Here is an 18,591-nt window from a genome sequence, read left to right on the forward strand (position 1 = left end):
ACTCCTATCAAAAGTTCTTTTAGAGAAGGCCACAAACGAGTTCAAGAACCGATTTGCCCTGCACAAAAGGGATTGTAGCCTTTTCCCTGAACTCATCCAACAGTAATGCTGAGACAAAGGGTGATTCTCACTGTTCAAAAAAAACTCCTGTCAAGGTTCTTCAAGAACAGATTTAGTCAAGAAAAACCTGCTCATCAAATACCCATCCCTGTCTAGTTCAATAATCTCTGTACCCTTAAAGACTACTTTCCCAATACAACAATACCAGGAAAGAAATCAAAAAAGGAGGGCATTCTCAACTACAGCTATATAGAAGAGTTTCATGCTTGTGCCATCTACTCGAAAGGATTTTAACTTTCTGAGGTTGTATAAGCGTATGTACCTATTGGCCACCATATCTCTACACTGTTCCTCCCAATTCAGTTTATCTACTTTGATACGACGATACTTGTAGCTGGTAACTTTTTCCAGCACTGTTATGATCGGTGCAGTTGGTAAAGCCGAGTTATCTAAAAATCCCAGTGGGAAACTTTAAATAACTATCATAACCTATAATTTTAAGTGTTATGTTTGAGATGCGACTCTAAACTCAGGAATCAGACCACCAATTTGAGGTTTTACATTAACCTAAATGAAACATTTTATTAATCTACACAGGTTAAAATATATATACACATGGCTTCAAATTACTACTATCTACTACTATCATAACTTCTAACAAATTCCCAAACTAATCTCCATTAAGGCAACAGCAACCCATAGACTTAACCGAACACCAGGCGAAGCATTTTCACCATACAAATTCAAAATTAGGTTCTTTTCACTTTGATTCCTGTGGAGACAGTTGGAGGCTTACAGCTGTCTTTTGATCTCACATTGCCTCTGCCCTACGCACACAAAACTGAAGTTATACCTAGCTCATCGAATGTAAATTCTCATTGTATCACCAGCCTCTTTGAACTCCACCTTTTACAATAAAGCCCCTTTCCTAGTACCAATTTTATTAGTAATATAAAGGTATTCCTTGGTATCTGCTAGCTAGGTGGTAGTTTTCACCCCACTTCTTGAATGCTCTATTCAAAAAATGCAAATGCACGCTATCTCTCTTACATATGAAAACTAGTGCACATAAAAGCATTCAGACTAGCTGGCTTTAATCCAATTAAGGCACACCACAGACTAATCCTCTATTTTAAAAGAAAAATAATTTCCAATAATATATATATATTAAAAGCTTCATGACATCCCCCTCATCGCAAAATGAACCGTCGTAATTCTAATAGACGGCTTCATTTTAATAACCCATCTCACACTATTTCCTATACTTATTACACTATTACATTACCTGATGCATGCATTAACATAAATATATATAAGTCCTTGGTATCAACAGAAATCACTCTAGTTCAGTGTCTGGGGTTTTTTTTAAAAATGTCCCATTTTCCTTTAAGCTTCAAACTCTTGACAACGCATCTGCGAACAGATTTTTTCTTCCAGCAATATGTATAATATGTAGATTAAATGGTTGTAATAATAGACTCCATCTGAAAAGCCTTGCACTTTTGCCTTGAAATTTGTCTAAAAACTTCAAAGGATTATGGTTTGTATAAATAATTGTTTCTGATGAATTGTTTGCAACACTTGAATTGTTTGGCATAATTGGGTACTGCCAATACTAGTGTCATAGTTAATACAGTTTTCAAACTATCGAATGACTTCTGACACTCCAGTGTCCATTGAAACTTCTTGTTCTTTTTTAATCGTTCAGTCAGTGGAGCAGCCATTTGGCTAAAGTTTGGTACAAATTTCCGGTAAAACCCACTCATGCCCAGAAATCTCAATTTCTCGTTTTGTTGTAGGCACTAGGAAATCCACGATATCCTTGGCTTTCGTATCTCTCGGAGCCACCTTACCATGTCCAATGGTATGGCCTAGATACTTAATTTGCGCTTTTGCAAATTTACTTTTGACCAAGTTCATCACCAAATTAGCTTCTTGTAGTCGAGTAAATGATTCTTCCAGATGCTGTAAATGCTCCTCCTACGTCTGACTGAAAACAATTAGATCATCAATATAAACCACACAATTGCTTAGACCCGCAATTACTTTGTCAGTCTTTGAAATGTCGCAGGCGCATTCTTCAAACCAAATGGCATGACTTTAAACTGATATAGTCCACTTGGTGTTACAAAAGCTGATATCTCCTTTGCTCTCTCCAACAGTACCTGCCAATATCCTTTTAGCAAGTCAATCTGTGTGATCAATTTCAATTGTCCCACGTTCTCAATGCAATCCTCCAACCATGGTATGGGTTATAAGTCCGCTTCTGTCATCGCATTCACCTTTCGATAGCCCACACACAGTCTGTGTTCCATTCGTTTTCAGTACCAGTACAACAGGCGAACTCCAGTTACAGCAACTAGACTCAATTATATCATTTTGAAGCATGAAATCAATTTCTTATTGTACTTGTGATAACTTTGCCGGATTTAATCTATAAAGTTGTTGCCTTATTGAAGATGATACTCCTATACATACATCATGTAAAGCTAAATGCGTCTTTCCCAGCTTATTTCCACCATAGGGTTGTGTGACTTCAATAGCTTTTCCAAATCACTGACACTTGCTTGGAAGGTAATTCAATATTTCATTTAAATTTTCAAGCACCCCCTCATTATCCAATTTGATTAGAGGAAACTTAATTTCAGATTCCTGCACTTCTACCTCTTTCTCATCATCCACCATCACCAATACTCTTTTTGTTCCTCTTCCCTGTCAAAGTACTTTTTAAGCATATTTACATGACACACCCTCTGTTTCTTTCTTCCATCTGGAGTATTTATTAAATAATTTACTTCATTCAATTTCTTTTCAATCCTGTAAGGCCCACTAAATCTTGCATTTAATGAATCACCCAGTACTGGTAACAAAACTAGTACTTTCCAGAAACAAAACTGCGAATTTTAGCCTTCTTATCTGCTTTCACTTTCATCACTTGCTATGATATCTTTCCTAGCCAGCTCCTGAAATTTGATACATAATCCAAGATAGTAGTTTCTGAATTTTGACCCACCAATTTCTCATGAATCAATTTCCATGGTTCATGACCATAAATTAGTTCAAAAGGGCTAAAACCAGTCGATGCATTAGGAGCGTCCTTAATAGCAAATAACAAAAATAGAATTCCAGTATCCCAATCCTGTGCATAATCATGACAGTACACTTTTATCATAGTTTACAAAGTTTGATGCCATCTTTCCAAAGCTCCTTGTGACTCCGGATGATAAGCTGTTGACTGAAACTGTTTTATCTCCAAACTATTCATTACTTCCTTAAACAGCTATGACATGAAATTTGACCCCTGATCTGATTGTATTTCTTTAAGTAAGCCATATCATGTGAAAAATTTAATTAACTCCTCCACAATTTTCTTAAAGATTTTGCTTCAGGAAACCTGGTAGACACATCCATTATTGTCAATAAATACTGATTTCCACTTTTAGTCTTAGGGAGGGGTCCTACATAATCAATCGTGACCCTTGTAAAAGGTTCTTCAAATGCTGGTATTTGAAGTAAAGGCACCAGCTTAATCACTGCTTGTGCTTTTCCTGTTATTTAACATGTATAATAGGTTCTACAGAATTTGACTGCATCCCTATGCAATCCTGGCCAAAAAAAAACCTCTATCTTTTCATGCGTTTTCCTAATTCCTAAATGTCCCCCCATTGGAATTTCATGAGAAATCCCCAGAATCTCGTTTTTATACCCTAATGAGATAACAATCTGATGGGAAAACAAAGCATATATCTCAAGTGCCCTATCTAACAACTTAGACTGTAATAATAATGTCCAGTTTTCCTGTGGCCATTTCATCTGTTTAGCTAGCTTCTCAAATGAAGTAAAGAATGCTTCAATATCTTTCTCCTCAAACTTTGGAAGAGCGTGTACACATTTAAAAATATCCCCACTGAGTTCTACTCGAGATAAATCCTTCCTCACCTACTGGCATCTCTTTTCTAACTGCCAACATTTGCAATTGGAATTCTCTCTCTCTCTCTTTCCCCCTTCTCCATCTTCACAATATCTAATTCCCTTTTAAAAACAATTTCTCTGTCCTTTGCTTCAAATTAAAGCTTATTCAGTTCGTTTGTTCAAATTCAAGCATCTTCATTTGTAACTGAAGCCTCACTACCTCCAGCTGTGACTCACTAGTGACAGGTTTCACTCCCAATTGTAGATGCTGTGCTATACTTTTAACTATATCTGATTTCCTAGCACCCCCAGGTAACCCCAATTTTAACTTATCTGCCAACTCTTTACTTATTTTTGGTTATTTTCTCCAAACGAATCAGTTATCTCTTCTGCTTCCAGACAAGTGTAAGCAATTGCCAAAGCCATCTTCCAGTCTCACCACTTCTAAAATACCTCACCAACTCCTGAAATCAAAGTGCCTCTCAGACCACAACCTTAAAATTCACCAATTCCAAACCAATCAAGGAATTAGCAATACTTTTATCCCGCTAGAGCCACCAATTGTTATGAGCGATGCAGTTGGTAAAGTGAGTTATCTAAAAATCCCAGAGGGAAACTTTAAACAACTATCATAACCTATAATTTTAAGTGTAATGTTTGAGATGCAACTCTAAATTCAGGAATCAGACCACCAGTTTGAGGTTTTACATTAAACTAAATGAAACATTTTATTAATTTACACAGGTTAAAATATATATACACATGGCTTCAAATCATTATCATAATTTTTAACAAATTCCCAAACTAATCTCCTTTAAGGCAACAGCAACCCATAGACCTAACCAAATACCACGCAAAGCACTTGGTTCCTGTGGAGACAGTTGGAGGCTTACAGCTGCCTTTTGATCTCATATTGCCTCTGCCCTGGGTGAAAAAATATTGCCTCAAATCCCCTCTAAACCTGCAGTCCCTTACCTTAAATCTATGCCCCCTGGTTATTGATACCTCCATTAAGGGGGAAGGTTTCTTCCTATGTACCCTATCTATGCCCTTCATAATTTTGTACGCCTCAATCAGGTTCCACCCTCAGCCTTCTCTGCTCCAAGGAAAACAACCCCAGCCTATCTAGATACTTGTATATATATGCGCACACGCACATGAACACACTCTGTATACTATGAATTAGATTTTCTGTTTGTGTAATTGTTTTGCCTACAACTGTTCCAAAGCTAATTTGCTTTCTAGTTAAACGAGTAGACTATAAAATCACCTCATGAATAATAAATACTTTTTTCACCAATGCCTTATTTGACAACAAAATCTCAAGCTCTAATCATTCTGATGCGTGTCACTAGAGTGCAACCTCAAACAACGACACTGCTATTTTTAAAAGGGCAAACAATAAAAAAATTATGGATAACTTAACATTTTAGATCTTATTTACCAATTCCTCTTTCATGAGAGATAACCTAACCAAACAGTACCTCATTAACTTGATCACGTTCTTGGTTTGCTTCTCGTTGCAGACATTGTATAGATGCAGAACTGACTGAGCTTGCCGAACTTTTAAGGGAATGGAAAGTGCTGATCAGCTGACTTAGAGGGACAGTCACCTACAAAATTCATACAATAAGAATTTAGTTATATTTGGCATTTTAAGTAACATTCACTTTTCTCAAAGTTAGGCTAAAAAACATTAAAGCAGCTAAACATGAATAACAATGCGAAGATTGAGGTTTACCTATTAATGAACAAATAATTTTACTACAAGACATATTTAATATTGTTTTCAATAATGTGATCATATTATTGCTCCATATACTCAACTGATATCAATTCAAGCTGTAAACGGTAGTATTTGCCATTAGAAACTTATATTTTCAGAAGGTAGAAGAAAACACATTCAAAGTTCACTGGAAAGTATCTGCACATCTACTTCGGACACAAGGATACTGGCCTGCATCAACCTGCCATCCAGCACCTTGAAGCTAGATTCAGCCTGACAGCAAATTAGTTATTTTTCCAAACTGAGTATCTACAGCATTAAAAAAGTCTTACAATCAGGACATCCCAAAGCACTTTACAACCAATCAAGCACTTTTGATGTAGCCACGACTTCAATGTAAAAAATCAAAGTTGTAATGGAAGAAACCAAACCAAAATGGAGGAGTTCCTGATATCTGCTGTCTATGAAGTGTGCTTGAATTTCTAATGATCAACTAATGATGAGCACTCTTTAGGGAGCAAGGTGGGGAGGGAGTGCAAATGTAAAGGCATGCAGGATGTAAACAGGAACATCTGAAAATGCATTATGCAGTTTTTATGAAATTTGCTATTCATGTATTACAAATAAGTGTATCATAGCTTGGATAATTTAAACTTCAACGTTAGCACCTAACCAAAACCAGTGGGCAACATGCCAAGTGATTCTGTGAAGTTATGCTAGAGGTAGACACTGTGTCCTTTTGATCCAAGTAAAAGCATGAATCCAAGATGATTTTTAACTGCAATAAATTACTGGACTGTTAAACACACTGAACTGTTAAGCACATTGAAGTTATTCTATAGTACAAAATTGTGATAAACACCACATTGAACAAAACTAAGCAAATTGCTCTTGCAGCAAGATTATTAAGGGCTGTGGCAGTTATGGATAAACATTTTTCGATCAGCTGGATGTCTGAAATGCTCATTATACCAAAATGAGCTACAGATGAATTTGCACAAATAAAGCTTATTTGCTTGATATGCAATGCACCGGCTTACTCCATAGGGATACAATACAGGCATACCAAGAGAGATTAGCAGCAGATTGACAACAAAGTCTAAAGACCCCAAGTGTGCAATTAAATACTACTAGAGTATAGCCAGCTAAAATTACTGCTTGCTAGGGTTAAACAAGGAGAAATTACTGTTGCTAATCCAGCTGGGCAAGTGTAACCATTAACTTGCAGGGTTATTTAAATCAAATGGGAATAGTACTGGCACCTGTCATAGGTCTAGTCTCGGTTCCCTTAAGGAATCTGAGTTAGTTGTTCAACAAAAGTATTCTGGATGAATTCTGGACCAGCCTGGCATGGGTATTGGGCTATTGAATGAAAAAAAAATTGGGCTTTAGTGGTACAATCTTCCATCACCACATTTCCATGTCAAAACTAATGTTTCATTTTAAAATCACAATCTGAACACATGCTTGTAAACTTGCATATTTTTCATCTTAAAAATGTAACAATGTGCAGTAAAACTTAGAAAAATCCACAAAACGAGCACACCAAAAACTTCCAGGGTTTCTCTAGAATGTCATCTTTGTTCTGCTGCATTTAGACTTTTGCATATGAACAGTAAGTCTAGTCTTATCAAAGAAACCATACATGGCCATGATAACAAAGCTCAGGAAACACCCATTTATTAATGGTTCAAGGAAAAACCTTTACATGATGAACTATTTTTAATTATTAAAAGCCATTGTAGAGTTCTGTAGCCACAAGTGGTCATGAAACATTTGGCGAGGAGTCACTTGGGTGAAATGTTTCAAATAAAGTTCAAGTCAGCTGATGGAAGCTGCACAACTACTTCATTTTCAAATTAAAATTATAGTCACTTGCAAGTTTCTCAGTCAAAATAGGTTAATTACACTTAGTTGAAAATTGGCACATATGATTTTATTACTTCCTGCCACCTTGCACACAGACCTTTTTCCACCATTATGTAGGATTTCATCAAATACATCTTAATCCCAACATTGCAACACACCAATGTGCACTATGGAGCTTTGAATCTGCAATTTTCCACAGATTTTCTGACCTCAGTTGTGTCATCAGGAGAGGCATTACGGTTAAAATGCTTGGCATCATTATTTTGCACGTTCTAAAACTGCAGTTGCATAGGTCAAGCTGCCTGATCTCTTAACTAGGTATGGTGTGACACATAGGGTAACCAAGAGATGAAGGAGAGAATCTAAAACAATGACTTGCTCCCACAAAACAAATATGAAAATTGCACTTGAACTTGACTCTCCACATGCCAGCACCATGGAGTATCAACTAATGAATTATATAATAAAAACAGAAAATGTTGGAAATACTCAAGAGGTCTGGCAGCATCTGAGGAGAGAGAAACAGTTAACATTTCAGGTCATGATCCTTCCGTGACTTTGATACACAGTTACAATCCAGTTCTGGACCGTTAACATTTAAAGAGAAATCCAAAGGTCTAGTTTTAACTAACAGAACTACGCCACAAGATTTCACTTTTTTTTCTATCAGCTTGACTGTATAGTAAAAAAAATGGCTTCTAAATTTGTATGTTATGAAGCCAAGTTTATTTCTTACTTCCCTCAAGAATTCTCTCAAGACATCAATCTTAAAGTTATTTACTTCTTTAGGAACCGCCCATATGTATGCCACAGCTCTCTGGAGAATTCTCTTCAGCTATTCTCAGAGGTAAAAGTTTCATTTATGATCTCTTGACTGTGGATGGCTCAATGCCTTCTTCTGGTTACTTTTCCAATACTTCCAAGCTAATTCAGCTGACTACTTTCTTTTGCAACAAGACACCGAGACCCACTGTAGATTCCCCCACTAGCTTCATACTAGGCAGTTTCCAGCTTCTGGTCATTTACTTTGGCTATCTTCTCTCAGTGAGCTGCAAACCACAGAGCATCCAACCTGCAACTAAAAGCCTCTCCCAAACACCCAGATAAATTGAAACTAGAGAACCCTCCCTAAGCTCCATCCATCTCCATGATGACACCATGCTCTGGGCTGGCCTCAAACCGACCTGTAGATTAAATTATCCCTCATTTACAATTTTTTCTTTGATCTGAAGTAGTAAATGGGTTTTACAACCCTTCAGGGTTTACTGAATATTTTTCAAGTAATTTTAGTTCTAACTCCCAAAACAGAACATCTCTCTGAACTGCCAGTGTTTGTAAGCATTGCAGACATCATGTCTCCAGCTCTTTAATTAAGTAGGCCACTTGCTGTGTTACAGCTCTGTCTCTTTCTGCTGTGACTTTATGAAACAAACATGGGTCACTTTTTGAACTGCCATTTCTTGAGGTAATCTGGCAATCTCTGAAGTCCAGCACTTTAATTACTTTGCCTTTCTAGCTGTCAACCTCTTAAGGAGACATGGCCCAACCTTAAGTGCAATAGGCTCCAAGTTTGCTTTAATTGCATGTATCCCATTTTCTACAGTTAAACTTTAATTCTTAAAACCAAAAGCTATACTCAAACACAAACCATGAACTAGATACTTGCAACAACACTTCCCACCCAACTGTCACAAGTCACAAAACCAATTGAGAATTCCTCAATCCAAAATGGAAATTGATGCAAACTTGTAATATTGCAATTACTCTGTTGCCAATGATAGCACTGTAATGCCCTGGTTTTACCTCTCCCACGTTCTCAGCTTGTATTGCAAAGAAATTCCTTTACTCCAGTCAACTCTATTTTCCTAATTTCCAAAATGCCACAAGTTTCTCCATGTCAACTGCAGCAGATTCTGTAACTTCAAATGGGGATTAAATTCTATTCCAAGACACTTCACAGAGGCATAATCAGACAGAAATGGTGTTAAACTCAAGAGGGAAGTATTGGGAAGAATGACCAAAGCTTTGGTCGAACAGGTGAGCTAAATGTAATATCTCCAAATTTGCAGGTGACACAAAGCTGGGTGGGAGGGTGAGCTGTGAGGAGGATGCAGAGATGCTTCAGTGTGATTTGGACAAGCTGAGTGAGTGGGCAAATGCATGGCAGATGCAGTATAATGTGGATAAATGTGAGGTTATCCACTTTGGTAGCAAAAACAGGAAGACAAATTATCTGAATGGCTACAAATTGAAAGAGGGGAATGTGCAACAAGGCCTGGGTGTCCTCGTACACCAGTCACTGAAGGTAAGTATGCAGGTGCGGCAGGTGGTAAAGAAGGCAAATGGTATGTTGGCCTTCATAGCCAGAGGATTTGAGTACAGGAGCAGGGATGTCTTGCTGCAATTTTACAGGGCCTTGGTGAGACCACACCTGCAATATTGTGTGCAGTTTTGGTCTCCTTACCTGAGGAAGGATCTTCTTGTTATAGAGGGAATGCAGCAAAGGTTTACCTGACTGATTCCTGGGATGGCAGGACTGACATATGAGGAGAGATTGAGTCGATTAGGATTATATTCGCTGGAGTTCAGAAGAATGAGGGGGGGATCTCATAGAAACCTAAAATATTCTAACAGAACTAGACAGGGTAGATACAGGAAGGATGTTCCTGAAGGTGGGGGAGTCCTGAACCAGGGGTCACAGTCTGAGGATACGGGGTAGACAATTTAGGACTGAGATGAGGAGAAATTTCTTCACCCAGAGAGTGGTGAGCCTGTGGGATTCGCTACCACAGAAAGTAGTTGAGGCCAAGACATTGTTATGTTTTCAAGGAGCTAGATATAACTCCTGGGGGGAAAGGGGTCAAAGGATACGGGGAGAAAGCAGGAGCAGGCTATTGAGTTGGATGATCAGCCATGATCATAACGAATGGCAGAGCAGGCTCGAAGGGCCGAATGGCCTACTCCTGTTCCTATTTTCTATGTTAAGGAGCATCTTAAAAGACAAAAAAGGGCTGGAGAAGTTTAGGGACACCTACAAGTTTGTACACAAGATCCTAAAGTGTAATTTCAAGACTTTCAGCTACTTTTGTTAAGTCCTTTCCTATAATCTTTGTTTTTAAAGCACAGGCTCATGTCACATAACCACTTGACTTATGAACAAAGATGCAAACATTGGACATTGGAAATGAAAACAGAAAAGAGCAGTCATCACCTATAAAGACAAAAGTTGTTAATTTTTCAGTGTAACCCTTCTGGTATATTTCATGTTCTCTCATATTGTTTGCCCTTGATAGAATCTATACTCTGAACCTTTGCTCTTCGCCCATGATCTCATCAAGAAAAAAGGCTGATTAAATTTAAATAGTGATACCCCTCAGTGACATAGTCTGAAATAAACTCCAGTCCTGAATATTTAGTCAGAACATCAACAACTTTGCTTAATCAAAGCTCCAAGAATCATAAGGGCTGATTTTAACTCTGTCTGCACGGGAGGAAATTAGACATTGGTGGCCTTAAACTCATTGCTACACGATAAACAGTTAACCAAAAGACAGAGATTCTGACTGATTCTATTTCAACTAAATTCAAAACAAAAATGCAGTAAAAAAAAATGCATCTCCAGTATTTTGCTTTTGTAAGTTAAAGTTAAAATTAAATGTTGTGAAAACTAAAACAAGATTAATGAAATGAGGCAAAAAGCAAAATACTGCAGCTGCTGGAAATCATACAGAAATGCTGGAGGTACTCAGGTCAGCCAACATCTGTGGATAGAAAACCAGCGTTAACATTCCAGGTCTGTGACCTTTCATCAGGACCCATTGCTCACACTACCATTGCCACTTTCTCTCTGTAACTGTTACGGGCCACATCCGTGTACAGACACAAACAAACAGGGCTACCAATGAGTTAAACGCACAAACAAGGTGGGTAATGGATGATGGACGCCACCTGAGGCATTCGATGAAACGAGAGGTTTTAATCCGATGAAGGAAGAAATTTTATCAGTTTCTAACTAAGCAGTATGACATCGGTTACCGGCTGTAACAATGCCCCTGTGATCGCCTGGGCCCCAATTTCAAATACACAACATGTCGCCTGTCAGTCACACGCACCAAACCCTGTGGCCGGCTCCTTACCTGCGGCTGAAACGTGGACAGGGAAAACATTTCAAAGCCCGGTTTGACCTGTATGTACCGAGAAGCGGTGAAAAGTCCGGAAGCTCAGCTCTATCCACACCTAAAAGGTCCAACCACTCAACCGCTGACTGTCCGGAAAATGGCTTCCTCTCTGTGACGTCAACGCACCACTCCTTCCGGACCACAAGAATTACTGCTTCCGGGATATGTTTGAAATCGTCACTTCCCTAGAGTCAAGTATCTGGCCACCCAATAACTCACTGGCCTAACAATAGTCAGCTCATCAATAAGATAAAAGCAAAAAACTGCGGATGCTGGAAACCCAAAACAAAAATACCTGGAAAAACTCAGCATCTCATCAATGACTGATGGGTACCAGAGGGCCAGAGCACATTGTGCTTACATATTATCTTCTGATTAATTAATTAAGTTTCCTTTGTTTTATTAAAAATTTGTATATTTTGTGCCCCTTTAAAAAGAGCATATTTTTGTTAATTTGAGAGAATCATGGAATGGTTACAGCACAGAAAGAGGCCATTCAGGCCGTCACATCCATGTCATCCCTCAGTGAGAACAACTCAGCTAATTCCACTCCCTCAGCTTTCCCCTCGAGCCCTGCAAATCTTTTCAGATAATTATCTAATTCCCTTCTGAAAGCTAAGGATGAATCTGTCTCAACTACACTGTCAGGCACATCCAGATCCTAAAACCAGCTGCATAAAAGAGATGTTCCTCATGTCGCCTCTGATTCTTTTGTCAATCCCCTAAATGTGTCTTCTGGTTCTTGACCCTTATGCCAATGAGAATAGTTTCTCCCCAGCTACTCTGTCCAGGCCCCTCATGATTTTGAAATTTGATTTTAATTGGTGACACACATCAAAAAGTCATTCATTAGTCACAGAATCACAGAATTTTAACAGCACAGAAGGAGGCCATTCAGCCTATCATGTCTGCACCGACTCTCCAAATGAGCATTATGACCTCGTGCCATTGCCCTGATTTTTCCCCATACCCATGCACATTGTTTCTATTCAAATAATTATCTAATGCCCTCTTGAATGTCTTGATTGAAACAGCCTCCACCACACTTCCAGGCAGTGCATTCCAGACCCGAACCACTCGTGTGAAAAAGTTTTTTCTCACGTCGCATTTACCTCTTTTGCAAATCGCTTTAAATTTGTGCCCTCTTGTTCTTGATCCTTTTTACGAGTGGGGACAGCTCCCTATCTACTCTGTCCAGTCCCCTCATGATGTTATCAAACCTCCTCTTAGCCTTCTTACCTCCAAGGAGAACAGCCCCAATCTCTCCAATCTATCTTCATAACTGAAGTTTCTCATCACTGGAACCATTCTTGTAAACCTCTTCTGCACTCTTTCCACATCCTGTGTGTGTTCACATCCTTCCTATAATGTGGCACTGACTTGGCTAATTCCCTCAATGGTTCAGTTGTTAAAGTCACTACCCCACGCAGTGATTGCTTCATCCCACAGACAAGGAAGACCTCAAGTTTCATTTCAGCTTGGGCACCAGTAGTGAAAATAATCTCAATGCGGCAAACCAAAGGGAACAGGTGGGAATGGGAATCTGACAGCATGCCAACTTTGTGTAATTGGTAGAAGAGTTTGCAGAAGGAGCCCTTGTGAGGCCAACTCAACTATAGCTCTCAGCCCAACCAGCTGTGCATTGTTTTTTGAACGCAGGTCACAGAAGATAGGTTGATTTGTTCCTGAACCACCCCGCCCCCCCAAATTCCCTCATTTTTTGCTCAGTACAATGTAGTCCTAACAATGTAATCTGCTCTTTGTTTCTAGCTCTTTTCTTTCAACAATGTGTGTCCCCGCTCAGTAGTTTGTTACTTGTATCATTTTCTATGTGCAGGGAAACTTATTTGTTTACACTGCATTTAGGGAAAATAAATTTAATTTGTATTTTAAATGAAGTTTGGGGATGTCTAGTGAAAGGATTGTGCTTTCTGGGACAGATGTTTTATGCTTGTGTGCGTACTACAAAGATATAAAAGAAAATACTTGACTCTTTTATGTTTACTCATGACATTTTTACTTTTTCATAATACCATAATTTATAAAATTCAACCTTAGACATGACTTCACCTTGTACCACATCAAGAAATAAGCGTAACAGAGAAAACTTTGAAGCCTTCCACACGTAACCTCTGGCACTCACCATTGGGATTCACACATAAATAATGCTATTTTGAAACATGAAGGCAGGCTCAATATTTCTATTTTGGGAAAAGAGCACCATACTAGCCTTCCAGCCCGATCCTTCCCTTTCTATGTTTCCATCTGGCACCATTCTCCATCAAGTATCCTTTGGGAGTAGTCAGTACAGAGAAAACTCCTGAAAAGGTAGGTCTTTACTGCCATCAAAATGAGGTAAGTCAGGCAGTTTGTGCACCAGACTTAAGTGCATCTGGTGAACAACTGGTTTATTCATCCATCAACACATCTGGCTGGATCATATGCCATGAGAGTATAATAATTTTCTTAATATTTTTCTGATTTATTGTGAAATAGGTTTATGGGGGTAAATATAGTTGGGTCTGCCTGTGTGTGATTTAATTACATTTGGAATCAAGCAGACTGCAAGTTTAAATCATCAAAAGAAGCTAGGTGCTTGACATGCTAGTGAGTAAACATGGATGCTGACTTAGCATGTAAGGTGTGAAGGGAATTTGCATTTTTAGATAAGTGAAGGCAGATTTGGATTTCAAAGAGATTTTAGTCTGTTTACAACTAGCGAGATAAGCAAGGCCAAGGAATATGTTTATTTTTCCCAAAGGTTACTGGAAATATTGGCACCACAAAAGTTTTTATGTTATGAGGAAGATACAGTTTCAAAGACATATGAAACAATAGAATTTACATGTTAAAAAGACAGAAACCTATATAAAGTAGAATGAAAGGCTATTTGGAAGGCCATGTAAGGTCTAACAGGAGTGTGTGAAATAGCCTTAATGAGGCCTCCAACAATTGTGCTTGAGTCTGCTGTCTATCAGAACTGAAGCTGGAGAAAAGCCATTTGGAATTCCTCTGTCCAGGCTATTGTGTTAATTTGCTGGATCTGTTTAAAATCTAAAATCTATTTTTAGGCCTTAAAGGGAGTGTAACTCAGAGTCAGGTTAATTAGGAATTTTAGGAGTTATTATAGTAGCAATTGTAAATCTTTTATTTTGTTCATAAATATTTTAATTTAATTTTTAAAAATCTCTAAAGGTCTTGGTGGACTTATTACTTCTAAATTCAGTGCATGCATCTTGTAATAAATACAAATTGAAAAACCGTTGTGATAGCATGACCAAACTTCTTTCGTGGATTTGATCTGCCTGGCACACATCATCTGCCACATCATAACACCAGACCAGGCACTATCAACCTCACTCTTCTCTGCCCAAACCACTCATGGCTCCACAATCATCCTGACTTTCCTATCCAAAGCCCTTGAACATACTAATGCCATTACCATCCCACCGCCACCCACAAGTCATGTCAATCTCCGTCACTCCATGGTCTACTCTGTCAAATATTTCTGCTCCTGCCACAGCAGTGAAACAGATCTAAACTCACAAATGACTTCCTCTGTGAGTGACCATGATGCATTGACCTTTCTTGTACTTCTCTCCAATCTCTGATATTGCTGACCACATCATGCTCCTCCAACACCACTCCTCCATTAATAAAAGCAGAAAGTGCTGGAAAAACTCAGTGGTCTGGCTGCATCTGTGGAAAAAGAAACAGAGTTCATGTTTCGAGTCCAGTATGACGCTTCTTCAGAGAATATTTCAACACATTCCCGACTTTTGTCTTGTAGGTGGTGGGGGGGCATTCAAAAAGGAAATGGGGAGGGTACAGGCTCAACATGTTCCCTCTAGGGTGATAGGAAGGACTAACAAGCCCAGAGAACCATGGATGACCAGAGATATTCAGGTTACGATGAGAAGGAAAAGAGAGGCTTTTAGCAGGTATAAGGGAAGCAAATCAGCGGAGGCATTAGTGGAGTACAGAAAGTGCAGGGTGGAGCTTAAGAAAGCAATTAGGAAAGCAAAGAGGGGATATGAGAAAGCTCTGGCTGGTAAAAGTAGGGAAAATCCCAAGATATTCTAGAAGTATATCAATGGGAAGAGGATAACCATGGAAAGAGTAGGGCCCAAAAGGGACCAAGGGGGCAATCTATGGGTGGAGCCAGAGGACATCGGTAGAGTGTGGAACAAATACTTCACATCCGTCTTCACCCAAGAGAATGAGGATGAAGGTATAGAACTTGGGGAGAGAGACTGCGAGGTTCCTGAGCAAATTGATATAGGGAGTGACAAGGTATTGGAAGCTTAAAAGTGGACAAATCTCCAGGTCTAAATGATTTGTGTCCCAGACAGGCAAGGGAGGAGATCGCAGGGGCTCTGACCCAAATTTTTAATTCCTCTCTGGCCACGGGGGAGGTGACAGAGGACTGGAGAACAGTTAATGTGGTTCCGCTATTTAAGAAGGGTTGTAGAGATAAGCCAGGGAACTACAGGCCAGTGAGTCTCACGTCAGTGGTAGGGAAACTATTGGAGAAAATTCTGAAGGAGACAATCTATCTCCACTTGGAGAGGCAAGGTTTGATCAAGGATAGTCAGCATGGCTTTGTCAGAGGGAGGTCATGCCTAACAAATTTGATTGAATTTTTTGAGAAGGCGGCCAGGTATATCGATGAGGGTAATGCAGTTGATGTAGTTTATATGGATTTCAGCAAAGCCTTTGACAAGGTCCCACATGGGAGACTTATAAAGAAGGCAAATGCACATGGGATACAGGGTAATTTGATAAGGTGGATTCAAAATTGGCTTAGTTGTAGGAGACAGGGTGATGACAGAAGGATGCTTTAGTGACTGAAAGCCAGTGTCCAGTGGCGTACCACAGGGATCTGTGCTGGGTCCCCTGTTATTCGTCATTTATATAAACAACATAGGTGACTATTTGGGGGGTAGGATTAGTAAGTTTGCGGATCACATAGATTGGCTGAGTGGTTAACAGTGAGGTTAAGTGTCTTGGGCTACAGGAAGATATTGACAGGATGGTCAAATGGGCAGATAAGTGGCAGATGGAATTTAACCCTGAAAAGTGTGACGTGATACACTTTGGAAGGAGTAATTTGACAAGGAAGTATTGAATGAACAGCATGACACTAGGAAGTTCTGAGGAACAAAGGGACCTTGGTGTGTGTGTCCATCAATCTCTGAAGGCAGAGGGGCATGTTAGCGGGGTGGTGAAAAAGGCATATGGGACCCTTGCCTTTATCAATCAAGGCATAGATTACAAAAGTAGGGAGGTCATGTTGGAGTTGTATAGAACCTTGGTGAGGCCACAGCTGGAGTACTGTGTGCAGTTCTGGTCACCACATTATAGGAAGGATGTGATTGCACTGGAGGGGGTGCAGAGGAGATTCACCAGGAAGTTGCCTGAGATGAAACATTTAAGATATGAAGAGAGGTTGGATAGACTTGGGTTGTTTTCGTTGGAGCAGAGAAGACTGAGAGGCGACCTGATCGAGGTGTACAAGATTATGAGGGGCATGGACAGGGTGGATAGGGAGCAGCTGTTCCCCTTAGTCGAAGGGTCAGTCACAAGGGGACATAAGTTCAAGGTGAGGAGCAGGAGGTTTAGGGGGGATGTGAGGAAAAACTTTTTTACCCAGAGGGTGGTGACAGTCTGGAATGCACTGCCTGGGAGGGTGGTGGAGGCAGGTTGCCTCACATCCTTTAAAAAGTACCTGATCAGCACTTGGCACATCATAACATTCAAGGCTATGGGCCAAGTGCTGGTAAATGAGATTAGGTAGGTGTTTCTCATGTGTCAGTGTAGACTCGATGGGCCGAAGGGCCTCTTCTGCACTGTGTGCTTCTGTGATTCTGTGACAGGCTTTGGGGAGTCTGGAGGTGAGTTACTCACCACAGAATTTTAGCACCATTCGTAATTCCTCAGATACTGAAGCAGTCCGTGTCCATTTGCAACAAGACCTGGACAACATTCTGGCCTGAGCTGATAAGCGGCAAGTAACATTCATGCCACACAAGTGTCAGGCAATGACCATTTCCAATAACAGAGAATCCAGCCATCCCCCACTGACATTCAATGGCACTACCATTGATGAATCCCCCATCATCAACATCCTGGGGGTTACCATCGATCAGAAACTGAACTGAACCAGCCGCATAAATACTATGGCTATAAGAACAGGTGAGAGGCTGGGTATTCTGTGGAAAGTCACTCACCTTCTGACTCCCTAAACCTGTGCACAAGGTGCAAGTCAGGATTGTGATGGAATGTTCTTCCACTTGCCTGAATGCAGCACCAACAACACTCAGGAAGCTTGACACCATCCAGGACATTGCCACCCATCCATAGGCACCCCTATCCACCACCTTTAACATCCACTCTGTCCACCACCGATGCAGTGGTAGCAGTGTGTCCCATATACAAGATGCATTGCAGCAACTCACCAAGGCTCCTTCAATAGCACCTTCCAAACCTATGATCTCAACCACCTAGGACAAGGGCAATAGATGCATGGGAATACCACCACCTACAAGCTCCCCTCCAAGCCACATGTCATCCTGACTTGGAACTATATTGCCATTCCTTCATTGTTGCTGGATCAAAATCCTGGATCTCCCTTCCTAACAGCAGTGTGGGTGTACTTACTCCACTTGGACTGCAATTATTTAAGATGGCTCACCATCACTTTCTCAAGGGCAATTAGGGATGGGAAATAATGGCTGGCCTAGCCAGCGTCGCCCACATCCCATTAATAAATAAGTGAAAAAAACACTCCATACCCTTCGCTAGCCTTACAAACCGTGCCCTGCCCACCAACAACCCTCCCAAAAT

General features: G+C 39.9%; 1 protein-coding gene across 2 annotated transcripts in view; it reads right to left on the bottom strand.

Moving 5' to 3' along the window:
• The window catches only part of LOC144677946 (ATP-dependent zinc metalloprotease YME1L1-like), a 52,202-nt gene that overhangs the window by 32,216 nt on the left and 1,395 nt on the right, over nt 1–18,591 (bottom strand). Inside the window, exons 1-2 of one of the 2 annotated variants that reach the window (XM_078537907.1) lie at nt 11,704–11,879; nt 5,457–5,585 (exon numbers count right to left, since the gene is read on the bottom strand). In XM_078537907.1, coding sequence (XP_078394033.1) covers nt 5,457–5,585; nt 11,704–11,733 — 159 coding nt within the window. In that variant the 5' untranslated portion in view covers nt 11,734–11,879. Of the gene's footprint in view, nt 1–5,456; nt 5,586–11,703; nt 11,880–18,591 lie in introns of those variants that run through there. The other variant, XM_078537913.1, reaches the window with a different exon arrangement.

This window comes from Cetorhinus maximus, chromosome 3 (assembly GCF_964194155.1).
Source record: "Cetorhinus maximus chromosome 3, sCetMax3.hap1.1, whole genome shotgun sequence".
In the NCBI taxonomy this organism is placed as follows: Eukaryota; Metazoa; Chordata; class Chondrichthyes; order Lamniformes; family Cetorhinidae; genus Cetorhinus; species Cetorhinus maximus.